Here is a 21,686-nt window from a genome sequence, read left to right on the forward strand (position 1 = left end):
CCATGTTTTGGTAAGATTGACAGAACTTAACATGAAGCTCACTGTTGATTATTTTCCCTTAACAGCATGTCCCTGAAATGTTTTATTTCTCTTATACCACAGAAATTTGGTATAGAGAGACAAAAGTCCAGAAAACTTCTGATGGTATTCCCTATTTGTAGGGAGCACATATCGTGATTAGGAATCTTTTATGAAAGGATCAGACCTAGAGCTAGTTTTGACACACACTGTATGTGACACACGTGTGTGTGTGTGTGTTATTAGGTGAAGAGTGAGGTGAATAAACTGTACCGACTGCTGGAGCTCGACATCGATGGCGTGTTCAAGTCCCTGCTGCTGCTGAAGAAGAAGAAGTACGCCGCTCTGATGGTGGAGCCACAGGGTGAGGGCCGCTACACCACCAAGCAGGAGCTGAAAGGGCTGGACATCGTGCGCAGGGACTGGTGCGACCTCGCCAAGGAGTGCGGCAAGTCAGTGCAAGACGTGGAGTTTATTTTCACACTTCTTTCAAAATTGACAATCATTTATTTTAAATTAGTTTTAATATATATGATGTTTAAGTCCATTATATTTTATCAATATTTCCATATATGTTTGTAATGTATTTATCCATAGCAATATATATATTTTTTTGTCAATGTTTGAATGTTTTCATTAAGAGCACAGAATGGCTATTTATTGTCAGTATATTTCTTTCTTTTTTTTTTGCTTAAAAACTTTTATTCATGAGAAATTATTAAGTAAAAACAAGCAATGGTTACACGTTACTTTATTGAAATATTTTATATGAATTATACTCATGGGTCAGAACTTTCCACAGTATGATCACTACACAGGGTATAATATAGATCTGTTTCATTAGTAGATTCATTTTTTGAGACTAATTTTTAATATTTCTTTTTCGGTGTTTAATTTGAAAACAGATCCTGTATCAGTCAATTCAAATATCATTTATATGACTATCATTTTGCCAAATTCCAGGCTCCTTAACGTAGAAAATACAACCTTAATGAAACTTTGTTTTGAGCGTATAAATACCTGACTCTTGATTGTTTTGGATCTACTCAGCGCTTTGTTGTTGGGTCTGAACGCTCGTTCGACGTCTTATAAGTTTTGAAACGTGTTCTCGTGACAGGAAATGAAGTAATTCTTATTTGACTGTTTATATTTTTGTTTTCATTCTCTTTACACCAGTCCAGCTGGTAAAAAGCATGCAGTCTAATGCGTTCTGCTTGATTCTGCTCAATACAGCGCCAGTGTTTAATTAACTGCCCACGCAAGCTGCTGAAATGAAGACTGCAATTTGTAAAAGAGCTGTTAAAGCAGAGCAGATCAGCCCTCAGGTCCACTTAGTCTCTTACAGACTGATATGAGGGAGCTAGCACGTACCGCCGCGACGTGAGGAGCACGCTTAGCCGTACATTCTTCACGTGAGCTAGTGTGAAATTCATCCCTCTGTTAGTATGTTGTGTACTCGGAGAGCTAGCTAAAATCAAGGCTCTGGGTACCTGCAGTGACGCCGTATCAGTACCTGACTCTTAAAACGGGCTTTGTGGACACCCAGGGATTTTATCTATCTATCTATCTATCTATCTATCTATCTATCTACTCACATTGGAAGAAATGAGTTCTTGTCATTTTTAGTTTCACTGATTCATGACCTGTTCATGACCTCAGTGTGAGTGGAATTTTTTACAAAACAAAATCCACTTAAAGAAAGCGCTGTAAAATATTTAAATAATGTATTTATAATATATAATTTTTTTATTTCTTTTTTTATTATTCTTTAATTTCTTCTTCACTCCCCCCCCCCTTTTTAATTATTTATTTTAATTTCTTTATAAACATAGTCTTTATCCTTCTCTCTCACTCCTGCTCTTCTTTTCCCCTCTTCAGCTACGTGATTGGTCAGATTTTATCAGACCAGAACCGGGACACGATCCTTGAGAACATCCAGCAGCATCTGATCGAGGTTGGGGAGAAGGTGGCCAACGGCAGCGTCCCTCTCGGCATGTTCGAGATCCACAAGGTGATGCAGGTTTTGCTGTGAGCTCAGACGTGATGAAAGCGCTACAGAAGATGCACGTTTAACGTGTGTGTGTGTTTGTGCAGGCCTTGACAAAGGACCCTCAGGACTACCCGGATAAAAAGAGTCTTCCTCACGTGCACGTGGCCCTGTGGATCAACTCTCAAGGAGGACGCAAGGTCAAAGCAGGAGACACCGTGTCCTACATCATCTGTCAGGTTGACATCCAGCTTTTTCCTAAACATCTAAAAACATCTAGACATCTCTATTTTTTTTTTAAGAAAAACAAACTTTTTTTTCTTTCTAGGACGGCTCGAATTTAGCAGCCAGCCAAAGGGCGTATGCTCCAGAGCAGCTCCAGAAGCAGCCGGGTCTGAGCCTGGACACACAGTACTACCTCTCACAGCAGGTTCACCCTGTGGTGGGGCGAATCTGTGAGCCCATCGAGGGTATCGATGCTGTCCTGATCGCCACATGGCTGGGTGAGAATTCATATACACTATATTGCCAAAAGTATTCGCTCACCTGCCTTGACTCGCATATGAACTTAAGTGACATCCCATTCCTAATCCATAGGGTTCAATATGATGTTGGTCCACCCTTTGCAGCTATAACAGCTTCAACTCTTCTGGGAAGGCTGTCCACAAGGTTTAGGAGTGTGTTTATGGGAATTTTTGACCATTCTTCCAGAAGCGCATTTGTGAGGTCACACACTGATGTTGGATGAGAAGGCCTGGCTCTCAGTCTCCGCTCTAATTCATCCCAAAGGTGTTCTATCGGGTTGAGGTCAGGACTCTGTGCAGGCCAGTCAAGTTCATCCACACCAGACTCTGTCATCCATGTCTTTATGGACCTTGCTTTGGTCACTGGTGCACAGTCATGTTGGAAGAGGAAGGGGCCAGCTCCAAACTGTTCCCACAAAGTTGGGAGCATGGAATTGTCCAAAATGTCTTGGTATGCTGAAGCATTCAGAGTTCCTTTCACTGGAACTAAGGGGCCAAGCCCAGCTCCTGAAAAACAACCCCACACCATAATCCCCCCTCCACCAAACTTTACACTTGGCACAGTGCAGTCAGACAAGTACCGTTCTCCTGGCAACCGCCAAACCCAGACTCGTCCATCAGATTGCCAGATGGAGAAGCGCGATTCGTGACTCCAGAGAACGCGTCTCCACTGCTCTAGAGTCCAGTGGCGGCGTGCTTTACACCACTGCATCCGACGCTTTGCATTGCACTTGGTGATGTATGGCTTGGATGCAGCTGCTCGGCCATGGAAACCCATTCCATGAAGCTCTCTGTGCACTGTTCTTGAGCTCATCTGAAGGCCACATGAAGTTTGGAGATCTGTAGCGATTGACTCTGCAGAAAGTTGGCGACCTCTTCGCACTATGCGCCTCAGCATCCGCTGACCCCGCTCCGTCAGTTTACGTGGCCTACCACTTCATGGCTGAGTTGCTGTCGTTCCCAAACACTTCCACGTTCTTATAATACAGCTGACAGTTGACTGTGGAATATTTAGGAGCGAGGAAATTTCACGACTGGATTTGTTGCACAGGTGGCATCCTATCACAGTTCCACGCTGGAATTCACTGAGCTCCTGAGAGCGACCCATTCTTTCACAAATGTTTGTAAAAACAGTCTGCATGCCTAGGTGCTTGATTTTATACACCTGTGGTCATGGAAGTGATTGGAACACCTGATTCTGATTATTTGGATGGGTGAGCGAATACTTTTGGCAATATAGTGTATATCGAGTAGTCTATATTTCGAGTAGTTCTGGTATCAGTGATCAGTTTGATACAGTATTCATATCCTTGTACTCATAAAAAAGGGCTTCAAAACAAACTTCTGATACCGGGTGATCATGTTAATGAAGAGACGATCTAATCTAATGCATGATTAGTAATCAGAGGTGAGCAAATTGCTGTCCTAACGCTCTGTAAAAATATCAAGAGCAAATTACTGCCATCCAAATAGGGCTTTAAAAGTGTTCTGTGTACGTCTTACCCCATTTGGTTCTCTACTGAACCTAATCTGATAGAACTAGTCCAGCTGATCTAAAGTCTGACTCTCACACACACTCAACATGCACACACACAAAGATGGGGACCAAGTTTGTAAAATAAGACATGTGACATGTTAAAATTTTTTATTTAATATTAGTAACACATACAAAACTAGCGTGTCACCCTGTCTGAAGGTCTTCTTCCTTTCAGGTCATTGAAATGTCAAGTAGTTGTAAGTCAAGGCTACTGGACTTGTGCTTTAATCCTTGTGACATTTCCCCTTTAATCCAGTTAGCTTCAATAAGTTTTGTGTGTCTGTATGTGTATTTGTCTCGTCACAGGAGCTGAACTTTTCCCTTTAACTGGTTTTAGATTACCGCTGGACGAAATGATTATTTCTATAATATATAATAGAGCTAACTATAATTTTGTTAGCTCTGTGTTTTAACCACGTAGTAAGGTTCTATGCTATGGATGTCTGCCTGCAGATGGCAGCAGCTCCTGAGCCTCCATCTCCTCCGCCTCCACCATTGCCGTTATTGCTTTAATCCCCGTAGCCTTGAAGTTGACACTTTATTTACTCACTTATTCACTTAGCTAAATTACTCCGGGGGACGTCGGCTGTTTTTCCCCGTGCTCTGACGGTGTTTGGTGTCACCTGGGAGGATGAAATGGATCTTCAGCTGACATCTCTTAATGATATGATCATCTCAGCTGCTTATCTGAGCTTTTTTAATTTATTTATTTATCATTTTTTATTGACACTTCTCTTCTAGCCATTATGTTTTTGTTTGTTTCTTTCATCATCTCATATTTTAGTCTCAAAGTTAAACTGTTTCCAGTAGTCTTTTCTGTCCACTCATAATAACAAATATTCTCTTCTTTTTCTTCTTCTTCTTCTTATTTTTATTATTGTTATTGTGAGGAGCTGTGTGTAGTAGGAAATGAACCACTCTGTGTTATGCTGTTCATATGAAAGTTATGAGTGATCTTAGAGGTGCTGTTGATTCTAAGGTGTCGTATTAAACCTATTCCGCACCAATAATTATATATTTTTGATACTTAAATCATAATATATACTTTTTATTTGATTATAGCAGTGTTTGTCACCCATCGTCCCGGAAGCATGTTAGTTCCTGTTGTCACTTGCGCTATAGCAGCTGTAAACTGTCGTTTCCTCACCAGCCTTGCTTTATTCTCTAAGTTAATATGACAAAAGAAACATAATATGACATGTTACAGAGAAAACACAAAAAAGAGTAAAGTCCTCAGTCCTGATGATGCCAGAAACCTTGAACCAAAAGATAATTCTGACTGTTATAAAGCACCGACTCTAGAGACGTTAATTAATTCTCTCCTTAGAGGCCGAAAACTTTGTCATTTATATGTGTAAGTGTTTATCCCAAATCTGTGTGTCCTTCAGGTCTGGACCCGGGGCAGTTTCGGGCCCAGCAGAGGCAGCAGCGAGAGGAGGAGTCAGACGGTTTCCTGGGTGCCCCGGCTCAGCTGACAGACGAAGAACGGTACCGCGATTGTGAGAGGTTCTCCTTCACCTGTCCCGAGTGTGGCACAGAGAACATCTACGACAGTGTGTTTGAGGGAACGGTGAGTCTCACATGTCAAGGTCGTCTGTCACATAACGGGAGAAAACTATTTTATAGATTTGTTTGTATTACTGAACATCATCATTATGATGATGATCTCTCTTTGAGAACCACGGTTGTAGACGAAGCACAGGACATCGTTCTTATGATGGCTGCTCACTTTATTTTTAGCTGTTGTATAAAAGTACATGTTTTTTGGCATAGCTTCCAGACAGCGGTCTTATTCAGTTAAGGGAGTAGAGTCTTATCTAAGTCTAATTAAGAGTTAATCCTGGCAACGCACAGCTTTCCTTCGTCTTTCTGTAACTCATAAAAAACCCTCTCCAAACCGTGACCTCCTAGTGTGTTGGAGAACTCTCAAGGACCTCAGATGTAGATTAACATGGAGAAATAAAGCGTTTAGGCATAGTTTGCTTAGAACCTCCTCACTTTGATTTACCCTCACACACACACACACACACACACACGCACGCACACACGGCTGCTCATGCCTCACTGATAAGCCCATGTAATAATTAAGAGTGCACTATTTCATAGCATCTGTGTAGAGGGGGGAATGAAAGAGGATGGAAAAAAAGAGCGCAGGAGGAAAAGCCTTGACTCTCAGCCGAGCGGTCCGGCGAGAAGCTTTTTCTTTCTTTCTTATCAGAAAGGAGGGAGGAGGAGAGCAGGAATGCAAACACACTCTCGCTGCCACAGCCGGCCCAACAGAGGCGAAAGAGTATTTGCATAGAAGCCCTGTTCCTCTCAAAGTGCTATCCAATGATGGGAGTAAACATCATAAACGGGCTAATGGCTCACAGAGACTACCGGTGGTCCGATCCAGTGGGCGGCTGAGCGCTTTCCTCCTGTCATAAAGCAAAGCGCCGGTCAAGTTTTTTTGCCAGCCAGAGAAAGTTTCTAATGTTTGAGTGTTCTAGCGCATTAACGCTCCATGCGTTTCGGCCTTGTTTGAGATGTAATGGCTGTAGAAGACAGCTCTGGTAGGGGACAAGATGAAGGGGTGCTGTTTTCCACCCACTGTTTAACCCTCGCTGCTTTTGACACGGCTGCTAAAAGCCCCGAATCAGACGAGCGGCTTTGCATGGTTATTCTTTTACCCCTTTTTTGCCAGGAAACAAGTGGCTCCTGTATTAAATCATTATTGCTTCATCCACACAACTAATTAACACAGTCGTGTAGTAAAAACATTTGTTTAAGTCTTTAGTGATGGATATTATGTCATTTATCTGTCTCTGTATCTCTGTCTCTCTGTCTCTCTCTTTCTCAGGGGAGTGTGATTGAACCGAGTCTGCAGCGCTGCTGTCATGTTCCCTGCAACGCAGTCCCTCTACATCACTCCGTTCAAATCGGCAACAAACTGCTGCTGGACATCCGGAGACACGTCCGCAAATACTACAGCGTGAGTATGAAGCAGGAAGCTTCTTTTTAATCTATTTCTGTTTACCTTCAATGTCTAAGAAATGAATTAGTTCCTGTTCTCACTTGCGTTATAGCAGCTATAAACGCTAGTTCCCTGGCTTTCTTGCTCTCTCTCGCTCTCTCTCTCTTTTCCTCTCTCATGAAGATGGAATGCATTTATACAAGTACACATCCTTGTGACTTGGTTGTAACTAAAGAAATGCTCATTTATTATTAATGAATGAGTTCATTATCATTTTAATCCTGCACTAAAATCTGAGTTGCTGTTATATAAAATTAATCCTGATTAAAAATGGCTTTAAATTATTTACACACTTTGATTCGATATGTAGTGACGTAATTAAGCTAATAAAACCTTATAGATTTCTTTCTCAACCCAGAAATGTGCAATTATCAAATTACTTAAGCACATGTGCTGTAAATGTGTTGATTTATCTCATTTATCTAAGCTTATACATGTAAATGTGTTCATTTTGTCTCTGCTTCCTGTTAGGTCTCTAAAATGACTTTTTGAGATTCTTTAAAAATGAAAAGGAAAGACTGATGATCATGTGATCTATTTTTGTCTCAAACCCGTTCAGTCGTGGGAGTAACGGTCACCGTTTCACACACAGAACACGGTTTGAAATAAAACAGATGTGATGTATGCACTGGAATTTGCAGGATTGAGGAATGAGGCTCAGATTTTTTTTTTCTTTCTTTTGGTGAATGTTCCATTAGCAGCCATCATGTCCAAGGGTAAGAATAGCAGGTAAGAAGAGAGAATGAGAAAGTGAAAGTGAGTGTTGGATGAAGAGGGAAGGAGGGAGAAAGTGGATGGTGGTGGAGAGGGGGAGGTGGCGGCGGAGGGGTTCGTCCTCCTGCCGTGCCGTGCAGAAATCAATTAGTTGTGTGAATGTAGCCACCTCCCTGAGCGGGGCCCTGCGCCTGTGGCCCTCTTTGTCAGTAGGTGTGTAAACCAGCTGCTGGCTGTGAATGCTAACATGGTCTGTAAGCCCGGGCCCCACGCCGGCGTCCCTCCTCCCACAGCGAGAGCAATGAAGAGGGGTAATATTGTGTAATTAAGGATTCCTTTCAGCTGAGGGGAGAGCTCAAATAGAGCTGTTTGTTCGCTGAGATGGAGCGAAGAAAGCCAGGGCTGTGTAATGGAGTGGGGGCGACTTTAGAGGCTTTACATGGTTACAGATTGGAAGTCGGAGGTGTTTGTAGAGTTAGGCGTACAACACCAATACCAACACCGGCAGGGGCATTAATCACGGGGCGAAATTACTGCCGCGTCCACCTTTTTTACCCTGCCACCGTTACCAATAAACCAGCACTTTGGAGACAAAGCAAATACGCACTGCTGTCTGCTTTTCTTCTTCTTCTTCTTCTTCTTTTTTAAATCCGTTCCCGGACTCCTTAGACGAAACAAGAGCCCCCGTCGTATTTACTCCCCATTCTAATGTGGGTTGCCATGGCGTTTAACAAATTATTGCAATTACGTTCGTCACACGGGTCGCCCTTGGTAACTGGCTGGGGAGAGAGAAGAAAATAAATAAATAAAAAAAGAAAGAAAGGTGGTGGTGTGTGTTGTGGGGGGGGATGTGTGTGTGTGATAATCCTGTTTTGAACAAAAGGTCAAATTGCTGAATAGAAAAGCCTTGATTAAGGCGAAGATGTACAAAGTGGACGCTTTTTTTGCCCGTTCAGCTGCTCTGCGGTGCCGAGGCCGCGGCCCGTAAGTACATCTGTTGATTACTGAAGTACAAAGCCCGTGCTAAGCCCGTTGTCTCGCGGCTCTTTGGCACTCAGACGGCTGTAATCGCAGGTTTATATAATATAATATAATGTATGTAATATATGCAGCTAGTTTCAGCGAGTGTGGAGTTGAAGGGTGTTCTCTCTCTCTCTCTCTCTCTCTCTCTCTCTCTCTGTCTCTCTCTGTCTCTGTCTGAATTTTCCTGTGTTAATTTTAACTTAATTTCTAAACTCAGAAAGAAAGAAAATTGTCCTTAAATGCGTTAGGATTGTAATGGAGAAGGAGGAGAGCAGAGACGAGCAAAGCGCAAAGCCTTTTTTTATTTTTTTATTTCTTCCCTTTCCGCTGCCTTGCGCTGATTCATCGCCCTCAGGTTTTGCCCAGTGTTTGGTTAAATTATGTGGAACTCATTTGACGTCTGCAGAAGTGGCTGTATTCACTATGTCAGGTATCGACTGGTATAATTATGCAATTATGAGGCTTTATCCTGCCTCTCTCTCTTCAAGCCAGTGCTTAGTGTTTCAATTAGGTGTTTTTTTTTTTTTTTTTTTTTCTCCTCTCCTTCATTTCTGCTGCTCCTTGATTTTTCGCTTCCTTTTTTCATCCCCCCTCCCTCCCTTCTGTCTCGGTTACACAGGTTTCTGAAGGACTCCAGCTGGAAAGCGAACCCTTTCTTTGATTTGTGTATTTCTGTGTTCATCACCACCTTCATAATATTGATGTGAATTGTTTTTGGGTTTTTTTTTTCTTTTTTTCTTCCAGCAGCTATTTGAGTGATATTTTTATTTTTGCATTTGTGCATATTTTTTATTCTCGATGTCATTGTCACCTCCACATGAGCAAAACTAATCTAAACACGCCATAACGTAAGCTGCGCCTTCATCCCTTAGATGCAATATTCCTGATGCTAACTAGAAAGCAGGAATGCACCTCTGACTGTCTTTCCCGGCCCATGGGAACTGTTCTGTTGGTTTAGTCCTGGGCCTCCTCGAGCACAAAGGGGCCGTAGGGCAAACAGAGGGGTGATAACAACGTCGCTCTCTTTAAAATGAAAACCAAACAGCTCACATATGTCAGGATTCAATTACTCTCTCTGCTTTTTTTTTTTTCTTTTTTCTTTTTCTCCTTCTCTCACTAGCCGGTGCTAATTATCCAAATAACATTGGCCCACTGCGCAAAAAAGGCCACGCAGATGAGATTAATTGAAAAATCGAAACAAACCGTTGATTCTGATAAAGTTGTGAAGGTGTGAACAATGCCGATGTGTTTGACAGCGCAGGTGAGTGATAAGACCAATCTTGGGCTTGAATACCGAGCTGATAAGGTATAGAAAAGAGACCCTCCAGAAATAATCAGAGCTCAGGAAATGAGATCAAATTAACATCGTCGGAGCGGGAGAAGGTGCTTTCGCTTTCATAGCTGCTTGCTTGTGTGTCTGTTCATCGGCGATAAAGGATAACAACATTGAACTGAATGTTTCCAATCTTCCTTTTAAAGTACATGTTGCCCTGCACTGACACGGTCTCAGAACTCACTTCTAATAGAATTATAATGGACCTCCGGTCAATAAACGGAGATATAAAGCTATGGGAACAATAAAGGTGAAGACATGAAGAAGAAAAACCCGTACTCGTGGACTTTTCAGACTCTGTAGCAATGCAGTAAAAAGTAGTCCCAGTTACTTTACCCATTACTGAAGGTTTGTGGTATTCATACGCCATCAGAGCCTCATGACTCCACTGGTCACTGATTCTTCCTTCTGAGAAAGTCATTTAAGGTCAAATTTCAGTGCTTTCACTCTATCCAGTACTAACTAAGTAGCCTAGTTTGCTGTGTAGATTAGTTTTATTATTCTCTCAGAAATGCAAATGAACTACAGATTAATGTAACTCTGGTGATGAGGAGGGGGTTTGCCTTTGCAGAAGTTTGTCCTTGGTTAAAATGAGACGTAGTGGAGAACATCGCCAAAATACACACCCGTTTATTTTTAGTTATATTTTCTCAATAGCAATTTTGTTTCTTGCATTTTAGCTTGGACTGAATCACGTTCAAGGTTGGTCAGGAAGTGCAGGAGGGCTGATGAGTGTGAAAGCACTTAGATCTCGGTCTTTTAAAGTTGTTTTTTAAGGTTTAAAATGATTTTCCGACTGTAAGGCGATTAAATAACTTTTCACTTTTCATGCATTGCCAGATTAAAGAGGCTAAGTGCTAACATCTAGCTCTAATCTTAGCGCTGGACATTGAGTATAACGAGCAGGTTGCAGGTTCCTACTGAGAGTAATAACGATCACCTGATCACTAACATTACAGCATTACGCCTGGCTGCCACTTCAACATAAACGCTAGAAAATGAAAGTGACAGGCTGCGGAGGTAACGGCAAAAAAAATAAAAATAAATCAACAGGATGCTGACGTTTATAATTCGCACAATTCAAAGAAGGCATTCTGAGATTTTTACAAACTGACACCTAGCAACAAATTCAGGTTTTTTTGCAGTTAGTTGTTTAGCTAATGCTTTTTTTTTAACACTCTTATGCTTTATACCAAGCACATGATCTGCATTAAGCTTAAGTTGTAACGTTGAGTTAGCCCTAAAATAAACAGACTTCTGGAAATTAAATGCAAGAGTTTCCATGTTGAAATTCTTGCTTTAATTAGGAATGCTCTCCTAATTCTAACACATCATATGGGTTCAGAGATTTTACTCGCTAATTCATTTTTACCTGGTTATGTTATGGAGTTCCAGCCCCGCCCCTCTACCTGTGGAGTTACTCTTCCCATCCCAAGGATATATTTTCCACAGCATGTCTGGAAGTGTTATTCCTCATACAGTTACATACTTTTCATGTCAGGTAACAAAGAAAACCGCAAACACGTGTCAGTTCCTCTGTCTTGAAGATTTGAGAAAACTTTACAAATTGACACTGGAGACTCCTTACACCATAAAAAAAGTATTAGCACGAGCGTGTTTATATAAACTTGTGATTTTCACCACAGTCAGAGGAATTTAATCAACACCTTCAGATCGATCACAGTCCAGAACTTAGCAGTGACCTGGTACTTCCTTACCAGAAGAGCGGCTTGTCATTTTTAATTGGCTAATGTGTTGAGGTCAAATTTTAAACTTTTTCCAATCTGTTGTTTCGGACATTTTTGAGGAATGTGTCACTGGTGAACGTTTCATTAGAGCCTTTACAGTTTCTCCTCTGATTTGTTGACAGCTGTGCCACCGAGTCGTGGCTCCGTCTTTTCTCCGGCCGCAGTAATGCAGGCGGTGGTGCTAATGCCCCGCGGGACAGGTGCGAGGGGTGAGCGCTTTATTCGAGGTGAGGGGTGAGGGAGGGGGGCTCTGTCATTAGCAGGGCATTACCCACATTAGCCCTGGCCCCTGCTCTAATCATAGGGGAGAGGCAGGCAGGGCCAGCGGGGGGGTTCCTGCACCTGTCCCAGGCCCCTGAACCCACAGCGCAGGAAAATCCAGTGCTGCGTGCATCGACGATGATCACCCCTAAGCTTCCAATAGGGGGGCAATTGATGGGGAAATTTGACAGAATTATTCTTTGCCCCCAACTACGTTGGAGCATGCTCATTTTTTTTGCCATGTTTCCCTCCCTTTCAGTTCACGTTATTGATGTGAACGTGTCCTTTATGACAAAAGAGCATGGGGATGACATTTTTACAGCATGCAGAAATCTTCCCAAATCTTGTTTGTACTTTTAATCATAATAGACAAAAAAAAATTAGACAAATTTATACTGGTTTGCACGTATTAATTATTGTTGGGGACTATCGTGCACTCCGTAGGGTCTAATATCAAAACCATTATGTTAACCCCTATGTAGTGAGCATATGTAATAAACAGGAAGTCAACTGGGATTTGACCTCTCTGTGTTGTGGGCTTAACTTACACAACAGATGTCTGTGTGTTAATGACTTGAAAATGGTTTAGTGCCTCCAGGGTAACTAGAGAAGCTAAATATCAGCAATAAATAAATAATTACTGCGAATAAATCAACTTTAAAGTCTATGATTTAGTTTTATGTTTAGACTGACTGTAATGTAGATGCTGTAGTGATACAGTGGTTATACATACCTTCATTTGAATATTAATTTGCTTAAAAGTAGGAAAGTTATGTATTGTTTGTGTGTGTAATTAAATTGGAACTATTGAGCAAAATAATTTCACAAATCTTTCAGATTTTAATTAAAATTAAGTGATCTATTAATATTTTTTTAGTAATTGTACTGAAATACTGATCATTAATACATGCATTATTTTAAATGTTCACTGTGTCATAAATAAAACTCAATTTGTCCTCTCTTTCTCTCTCTCTCTCTCTCTCTCTCATACACACAGGGATGGCTGGTGTGCGAGGACCAGGCGTGTGGAAATCGGACACGGCGTCTCCCCATTGCGTTCTCACGTTCAGGACCGATCTGTCCCGTCTGCTGCAAGTCCACCCTCAAACCTGAGGTACGGCCATGTGTTCACTACTGAAATATATTCAGCCAGGTGATGGCGCTGTGGAGCCAGTGAACATCTCGATCACACTTCTATGTTCCTTTCCTTACCTCCATCCATCACTTTTGTACACCTTGTTCTACTATACAATATCAGACGCATGTTCTCATTAATAAGTGACTTCAGATTAGGCCTGGGGGGTGGCCCTGGGTGGGCAGGAGGGTGTCAGTGTGTCACATCACACCCACTTAATCTCAGGATCACGGCTAGAAGGTGTAACTCGAGTCAAAAACTTTGACCAACACAGACTGACAGACAGAATTTGCAGCCCTTCTCTGATCTGCATCTTTTTTTCTTCTTCTTTTTTTTTTTTTTTTTTGTTGATGTGCAGTGCAATCTCTCTCTCTCTCTCTCTCTCTCTCTCTCTCTCGGATTTCTCCGTCTGGTTCTGTGGCGACAGGTTGAAACCCAAAAGGACAATTTCTCTTGTCACCATAGCCACTTAGGCGTCCCCTTCTCTGCCTGGTGAGATGGCAGTTTAAACTGCGGGCTGAATAAAACATTAACTTCCTCACCCCTTTCGCCGTCGCTCTGAGCTTCGCCTCTCTTCTGACAGCGATGCGCCTTGCCTCGCGTCTCCACGGCCACGGAGACATCGACCGCCATTGTATCCAGATTAAATGGAAGCGTAATGGGCACCCTAGACTGATTGGCTGGTAATTTGGAGGAGTTATATACAGGTGCAATTTGTAATATTTTCAGTAAATTAGTTTTTTTTTTTTCCCCTCTCTCTCTCCCTCTTTCATTCTGTTTCTCTTTCTCTTTCTCTCTCTCTCTCTCTCTCTCTCTCTCTCTCTGTTGCTTTTTTTTCTTTAGCACGGCCTCTCTTTCTCTCTCACTCGTTCTTTCAATCACAATCTCTCTCTCTCTCTCTACCTCCCTCCCTCCCCCCCTCCCTCCCTCCCCATCCACCCCCCCACTCGGTCTCCGTTTTATTGATGTACGTTCAGGCACCCATTAGGGCTTCCTTTTTTCCCTCTAGTGGAAATTGCAGCATGTTAATTTTCACACAAATTACAGCAATAGCAGGTATCTCTATTTGATACATTATAACGGGAGCAATCAGGGATAATTGAGTGCCTTTCAGATGGAGACCGGCGCATTCACTTCAATTCAAAGCCAGTCCATTTATCGCCTAATCGCTCTTTAAACACTGAATTTCTGGGAACAAAAATTCTTGTCATAATTTTGCTTAAGTGTATTTGGAAATCACAGTCCTTTGAGCAAGGATAATTGAAATCAAATCCCTTTCAAGGGAGCTGACATTTCTACATTTCCCCCCAATTGAAATTAATTTCAAAAATTGAGCATGAATATCTTCAAATAGCAGGCAATTATACCTTTCAATGGGGAGAAATTATGCGCACAAAAAAGTGGAGACATCAACTGGCGCTTCAGTTAAATGTCTTTGTTTCCCACTGTGTTTGCCTTGTAAAGATTTACATATATTGACTCATTATGAAACCTTGTGATGCCGATCGCCTTCCTTTTTTCGGCTCAGCCCATTAAAATTAACTCAAATTGGAGCGTTTTGTGTTAAGCCTCATCAAAACTGCCTTTTTTTCCCTCTCCTTCTGCTGCAGCTGCAGAGATCTGCATGAATTAAAAAAAAATAAAAAAAGAGGAGGGTGTTTTTTTTTTTTTTTGTTTTTTTTTCCACCGATGTTGGATTAGAGATGCATATTTCTATAAGTTCTTTACATCCAGACACACTTTTATAGTCATAAGTGACACTTTGGGCCTTTTCCTGAGTTTTTCCTCAACGTTGTATTCATCTTTGGTTCATTCTGACTTGAAATGTATATGTTAAGGGTTTTGAATTACATTTTATCATCAGTTTTGTCGTGTATTCGTATGTCTTGGCACTCGGGTCGCTTTCTGTGTGTCTCTCTGTGTTGTGTATAGTGTTGGGGTTTTGTAGTGAGGAGGCGGCGGTGGTGGTGGATGTGGGGTCTCTGGGGAGAGGCAATTTCACAGCTGGTTTGCTCCTTAGTCATTCGGGCCGAAAATGCTGAAGATTTGCAGCGAAAATTGAAATGGTGTCAGTACAGGAACAAAGCATCGAGCCGACCAAAATGGCGAGGAGGGGCGATAAGGGGAAGATGAGCGCGAGAGTGGTATGGACGTGGCCGGGTGACTAAATTCTAAATTGAATAACGGTTGATGAGATGCTCGCCACGCCTTTTTGACACCTGTCAGAGGTGCGAGAGGAGCTGTTGGAGTTGCTGCTGACCCTGCCTCATACGCGTGTGGGTTTATAGCTTTATTAATCTTATACAGTCTCCACGCTTTCACAGCCACTGTTTATTCAGTAGAAACCGTGTTTGCCGTGTTGGCGCTGGCTACAAGGCCTCCATTACGGCCGCATTGCTGAATCGACGGGCACGCTTGTTGACCAGCCAGTGCATTATGGGTCAACAGCTGCTGGCCTCATCGGAAGCTGTGGAGGGCAATTAAAAGCTTGAAGAGAGGCCCTCACTAAATTCCCTCTGCGGCATGCTTTTCTCTCACTCTCACTGTGTCTCTCTCTCTCTCTCTCTCTCTCTCTCTCTCTCTCTTTCTCTGTCAGCATTGCATGGCTTCTATGGTGACTCGAAGAGACTGCGACCCAATAATGGCAATTAACATAAAAGTATAATGGCTAATCAAATTGACAGCCACCGTTGTTCATCAGATCCACACACAATGCCTTATCAAAACAAACTATTATGAAGTAGGTAATTTTCGAGGTAATTTCGGAGTCCTCTCTCTCTCTCTCTCTCTCTCTCTCTCTCTCTCTCTCTCTCTCTCTCTCCTGACCTGAGCGCTTCTGGCAGGCAGACACGTGGCCAACGATAATTACAGCAGCATTTACAAACCAAACAAATTGTTTCCTGCTTTTGTGGTACTTCTGCAGAGGGGAGTGAGCGACGAGGGCGCCTGGTTTTTGGCCAATCAGACAGATTTGGCAGGTTATATGACTCTAAACTCAGGGCTCGCCTGAGCGACTGTGTTTGCCTCTGTCTATGACAGTGGAGAATATATGACAAACACTACCTGTCTCTCCAGCTGTAATTAACGCAGGTGATTCTCCAGCTTTCCCTGATTGAATTGCACCAATCTCATTACGCTCCAGCCTTCCATTTTCCCCAGCGAGATGAGAGAAAAAAAACACAGTGCTAAACCGCCGTGAGGTAAACATCCGTGTGATTATGGTTAATTGTTTTTTTTCCCTTTTTTTTTTCCAATGTGAATGAGCGATTGAATAATCGACCACCACAGCGTCACTAAACAGTTTGAAGAGGATTTGGGAGTGAATTTGAGTTCACGCAACATCGTATTGATAACGTGGCGTTTAAAACACACCAGCTTGTTTTCAGTTCATTTCCTTTCCTCTTTTTGCTGCATCAAAAATGTATGATGATGCAGTATGTTCTCGCGTTAAACCTGAACGACGTGCCATGTCTGTTTTATTTTAACGTGTTTGTCCTTCTTCTCATTGCAGTATTCCGAGAAGGCGCTCTACAACCAGCTGAGCTTCTACAGGTACATCTTCGACTGGGAATACGCCACCGCCAAAGTGCTGCAGGGAGACGAGAAAAGTAAGAGACTCACTGAGCTAAACACGGCAGAGCTATGCTAGCCATTTTTATCCTGCACTAGAAATGTACACATGACAGGTGCACACAGACACACATACTGATGCTCACACAGGCTGAAGGCGGTCAAGGGGTTGGTGTGGAAAAAAAAAAGGGGGGGGGGGTTAAGGATGTGCAGCTCCTCAAGTCGACAGCCTTAATTCAGGCGAGGGATTCAATCACGGAGCAGCGAGGAATGCAAAGCGGTCCAATCAGTTTGAGGGAGCGCGAGAGGGAGAAAAGCCTCCTCTCAGGGCCGGCAGGCACTCAGTAATAGCGTTGGCTGTGTTGATTGAAAACAGTTTTTAGATTTTGGAAAATGATAGGGCGAGTAATTGGCGAGAAGGCAAAAGGATAGGCCTTCATAAATAATGGGACATGGAGCATATATTTCCAGCGGCCCTGCGCAGGATCCGGCCTCACCGTGACCGCGGGCGAGCCCGAACCGTGGCTTACTCTACTTACCCACCGGCCTTGGTGACTGATGTCACTTGATTAAAAAGGACCACTTGGAACGGACTTGTAAATTTATTTATTTCTTTCTTCATGTGCCGACGAGGTCCGGAGCGAGAGCGATAGGCGTAGAAAAATATAATGTGTAATCAATAGATGACCACTCAGAACATGAGGCAAGCCGAGTGGCTGTGGAGAGGAGGGAGTTTGAGGGTGGGGGCTAACATGATTATAGACTTGGCTTCTCTCTGGAATTTTTTATTTCTCTATTTTTCCCTACAGTTGTTTCTTCAGGGGTGATTGTGGCCAATCTTCGGAGTTCTGACCTGTCTCCGTTCTCGGCCTTCCCTCTAATTCCGCATTCTTTTTTTTTCTATGATTATTCCACTACATCTGATTTCTCTCTCGTTGAGATTGGATGTAAATATTGTTCAGAATTCACGACTTCCATAAATTTTCACCCCATACTGACTCCGAATCTGATTATTTCATATTGCTTCTCTAAGGCCACACTGTAATACTGTGTGTTAGTGTATTATAGACTTGCAGGGCTTTCTTGAGAAATTACAGGGCTGCATCACGGCTACTGTCTTTACCTGATCCAGGTGTTGATTTAGACCTTAGGTGGGCCATGTTGGGAAAAAAATCGACTCGTGACAATTATGAGGAATTTATTCGGTTCATCTCGTTCATCATGTGATCAGTATCATGAAAATAATTGCTCTGTTATGATTTTTTTTTTATTTTTTTTATTCAATTTGACCTTGTTTCTTTTGTCCACATCTGTGCAGTGTACACAAAAGGGGAAAAAACAGTACGAGTTATAACTACCATATTGCCTAGTGTTTTATTCTAGTTTTTCAGTCACAGTCTATGCTTTTAGCGTTTCTCCCCCCCCCCATTTCAGGGGTCTGATAGGACCCCCATCTTGTTTCTTAACCCCCTCCCCCTGCAAAGAGCTGGAGAGTGAAGACTCCTTTGAGGCCTGTAGTTGATTCTGCTCTGCAGTCAGCAGTGATGTATCCTTTACTTCAGTCCATTTACTCCACAAAAGGGAAGAAGCGTGAGGTCGAGCTCCGGGCCGAGAGAAAGATGGCAGCGTAGTGGGAATGATGGAATAAAGTGTAGTTCTAGAAACTTTTAGCTGCCCCCTTTGCAACACTCACAAACACACACACACACACACATACACTCACCACACACGATTGTAATTTTACTGAATTCACGCCAAACTCTTTCCCCCTTTCTCCTCCTCCTCCACCACCACCACCACCACCACCCTGCGACGTTTAGTGTCGTATCGTCGCAGATTTTCTGTCTGTCTCTGATGAGCGAGGAATTGCTTTTAAAGTGGGCATTATGCCAGCGCGACGGCACAATAGAAAAACCAATCTTGGCGCTATTCTGTCGGCTGCACTGTTATTGTGGCGCTTTAGATAACTGCGGCCGTACAGTGCCGGGAGGGAGCGGGGGGGGGGTGTTTTGGAAGGTAGGGGCAGACGCTGGACACCGGGGGCCAGAGGTGAGTGAGGTGATCCTACTTCAGCCTTTGGACTCCAGACACAACGTGAACAATGGAGCTGCGTAAATGGGCCTGCTTGGTCAGTCTGAGGAGTTCAGAGACGTTAAACTTAACAGCTGATGGAGTCTTGGGTCTGATTGACCGATTGACTCAGCCGTTTCTTTTTTCTTTCATTCCCCCCCATTTCTGACCTGAATTGCCACCACAAGCAGTTTCAGCTTCTTGATGATGAAATTGTGAGTTCACACTTCACTGATTTTTGCCTCCCTGTTGACCTGACTTTAAACTTTCTGACAGTTCATAACAAGGGAGCGTTAATAATTAGTAGCGTCTACTGTATTTGTGAAGTAGTCCGAAATGCTGTGTAAGATTGGGGAAAGATCCGGTTCTAGCTGCTTGGTCGGCTATAAACAGTAGCTACTTTTAGGTCTACAATGTTTTTAACTTAATTTAGAATTAAAAAGAACTCATGGTTGGTCTGTTCTGCCCAGAGATGGATCGGAACCAAGTAAGTGTGAGATTGTCCATTTCTTCTCATCTCTTCTTTTCCTCTTTCTTCTAACAAATCTTTTGATTCAATATCTGACCAATCTCTGTGTATGGACAAATTATGGTAAATCACACTGTTCATCATGTTAGCGTGTCGAGCATTAGCGCTCAGAAGCCTGTCCGGGCCCGTGATTGGGCTTTAGGCCTCGGATCTCTGGAAGGATTTCCACTCGCTGACTTCGTCAGAGCTCTTGGCTGGGATTGAACTGGAATGCATGTATTGTGTGTGTCCACAGAGAAAGTGGGGTGCTTTTGGGGTGTGTGTGTGTGTGTGTGTGAGAGAGAGAGAGAGAGAGAGAGAGAGACACATTTCAGATGCAGAATCTGATCTACATGTAGACCACAGTCCTCCAGCTGATTGCAGCAAGCGAGGTAAATGTGGAGGCAATTTCACACACGGCAGGAGTTCTTCCATAATAAAGCATTTTCTCTCTTTTTTTTTTTTATTTTTTTTTTTTATTTTTTTTTAGGATTATTAGATATCCCGTATCAATGACTTCCAAATCATGTTGAACTCTGATTCCATTCTTTTCATGAAGAGCAATTTATTTCCAATTTATACTTTGTCATCCTTTTTAAACGTCGCTCTCTCTCTCTCTCGGTTCTTTTCTTATTTTCCCTGCACACACACGCACACATCCTCTCTGGCTCGCTCTCGTTCCCTGGTCTCTTCTTAAGTGTGGGCAGTGTGATTATGCTCGTGCCGTAATGTAATTTTGCCGCATTGATAAAATAAAAATTGTCCTTTATCAGTGTGCTGCTAATGCTCAATTTGCAGGCTATCTCCTCTGCAACCTTTTCAGGGCGCCGAGCTCTCGGCCTCGCCGCCCCGCCTCCCCCGCACTCTGCCAGCCTGGAGCTGCTGCAAATCCGCGGGTGCGATTGTCAAATCAATTATTCATTCTGTGCAATTACACTCGCACAAAGAACTTTTCCCTGCTCGCGGTGATGATTAAATTAACAGCTATTCCAGCTGCCTGATAACATCTAATAGAATATTCATAAGCAGCCCAAATGGAATGTATGATCTCCATTAACTTCATCATGCTCACTTAATTACATGCTTGTTATTGTATTTACACCTAGTTAGAGCGCATGGAAGCTGATACACTCTCTCTCTCTCTCTCTCTCTCTCTCTCTCTTTCTCTCTCTATCTCTTGGACGAGGCTTCCTCTCTCTCCCCATCTCCTGTCTTCTCGTCCCCCCCCCCACCCCCGCTTTCTTAGTTTCTCCATCGCTTTACCTCCTTCCTTTTCCCTCCTTCCTTTTCCTATCTCTTTGCTCTGTCTTCACTTCTCCTCCTCATCATCTTTTTTTTTTTTTTTTTTTTTTTTTTTTTTTTTTTTTTTTTTAAACCCCCCTCCAAAAGCTATTTATTTTAAATACGACCCCTGCCGGGCCTAAGGGGGGAAAGCAAGGTCTGTGACAACCTTTGTGGCTTTTAAGTTGCTCTTTTCTATCCATTCCCCATACAATGATTGGGGGAAGAATAAAGAAGAAGAAGAAGGAGAAGAAGAAGAAGAGGAGGTAGTGGAGAAAAAGACATAGGAGAAGGGATGGTGGGTGGGGGAGGACAAAAAGAATTATTTTCTTCCACCTTTCAAAAAAATGATGACATGATTGCTTTCGCTTGATCATGCATCATCTTCTTTCTTCTCTTTTCCTCTCTTTCTTTTTTTTCCCCCTCAGGTAAATAGTATTCTCCTCCACACACTGGTTCATGTGCAAGCCTTCTGTTCTCTCTCTCTCTCTCTCTCTCTCTCTCTCTCTCTCGTGTTCATGGTAAAATATGTGTGATTGATAATGGAAGTTGACATTGGTGCAGGTGTGTGTGCGTATGCGCTATCTCAGTTTCCAGTGTCTGCTTTTTATCTGGATTTTTCTTCTCTTCTGGCCAATGTTTTCCCCACTTGCTAATAAAAGTGACCTGTCATTAAAACCCAGGAATTGTGTCCCGCCTACATGTTCTCAGAAGCAGTGACTTTTGCTGGACGTCTCTAAAATGCCACACTGCCCCTCTTTGGCTGGAGGACCAACTGCAGCTTTGTGCACTGAGTTTTTTTTTTTCCTTTCTAATACCATATGCAGATTCTTAAAAACTCAGAAATCCTTTGCTTTACAAAAGACTTTGGTTAAAGCCTTCAACTCGGTCAGTAATTCCAGTTCGGTCCTGCAAGGCCGCCAGCAGCTCCTCCATCTTCTCCTCTCCGTCATTGAAGGCCCTC

At 42.8% G+C, this 21,686-nt stretch overlaps 1 protein-coding gene across 3 annotated transcripts in view; it reads left to right on the forward strand.

The window, feature by feature from the left end:
• pola1 (polymerase (DNA directed), alpha 1) overlaps positions 1-21,686 on the forward strand; it is a 40,155-nt gene that overhangs the window by 17,056 nt on the left and 1,413 nt on the right. For 2 of the 3 annotated variants that reach the window (XM_058377002.1, XM_058377003.1), the window contains exons 29-36: positions 265-470; positions 1,897-2,029; positions 2,113-2,244; positions 2,334-2,508; positions 5,455-5,636; positions 6,906-7,037; positions 13,156-13,272; positions 16,805-16,901. In XM_058377002.1, the coding sequence (XP_058232985.1) occupies positions 265-470; positions 1,897-2,029; positions 2,113-2,244; positions 2,334-2,508; positions 5,455-5,636; positions 6,906-7,037; positions 13,156-13,272; positions 16,805-16,901 (1,174 nt within the window). Of the gene's footprint in view, positions 1-264; positions 471-1,896; positions 2,030-2,112; positions 2,245-2,333; positions 2,509-2,602; positions 3,372-5,454; positions 5,637-6,905; positions 7,038-13,155; positions 13,273-16,804; positions 16,902-21,686 lie in introns of those variants that run through there. The other variant, XM_058377004.1, reaches the window with a different exon arrangement.

Source organism: Hemibagrus wyckioides, linkage group LG23, assembly GCF_019097595.1.
Source record: "Hemibagrus wyckioides isolate EC202008001 linkage group LG23, SWU_Hwy_1.0, whole genome shotgun sequence".
NCBI classification, from domain to species: Eukaryota; Metazoa; Chordata; class Actinopteri; order Siluriformes; family Bagridae; genus Hemibagrus; species Hemibagrus wyckioides.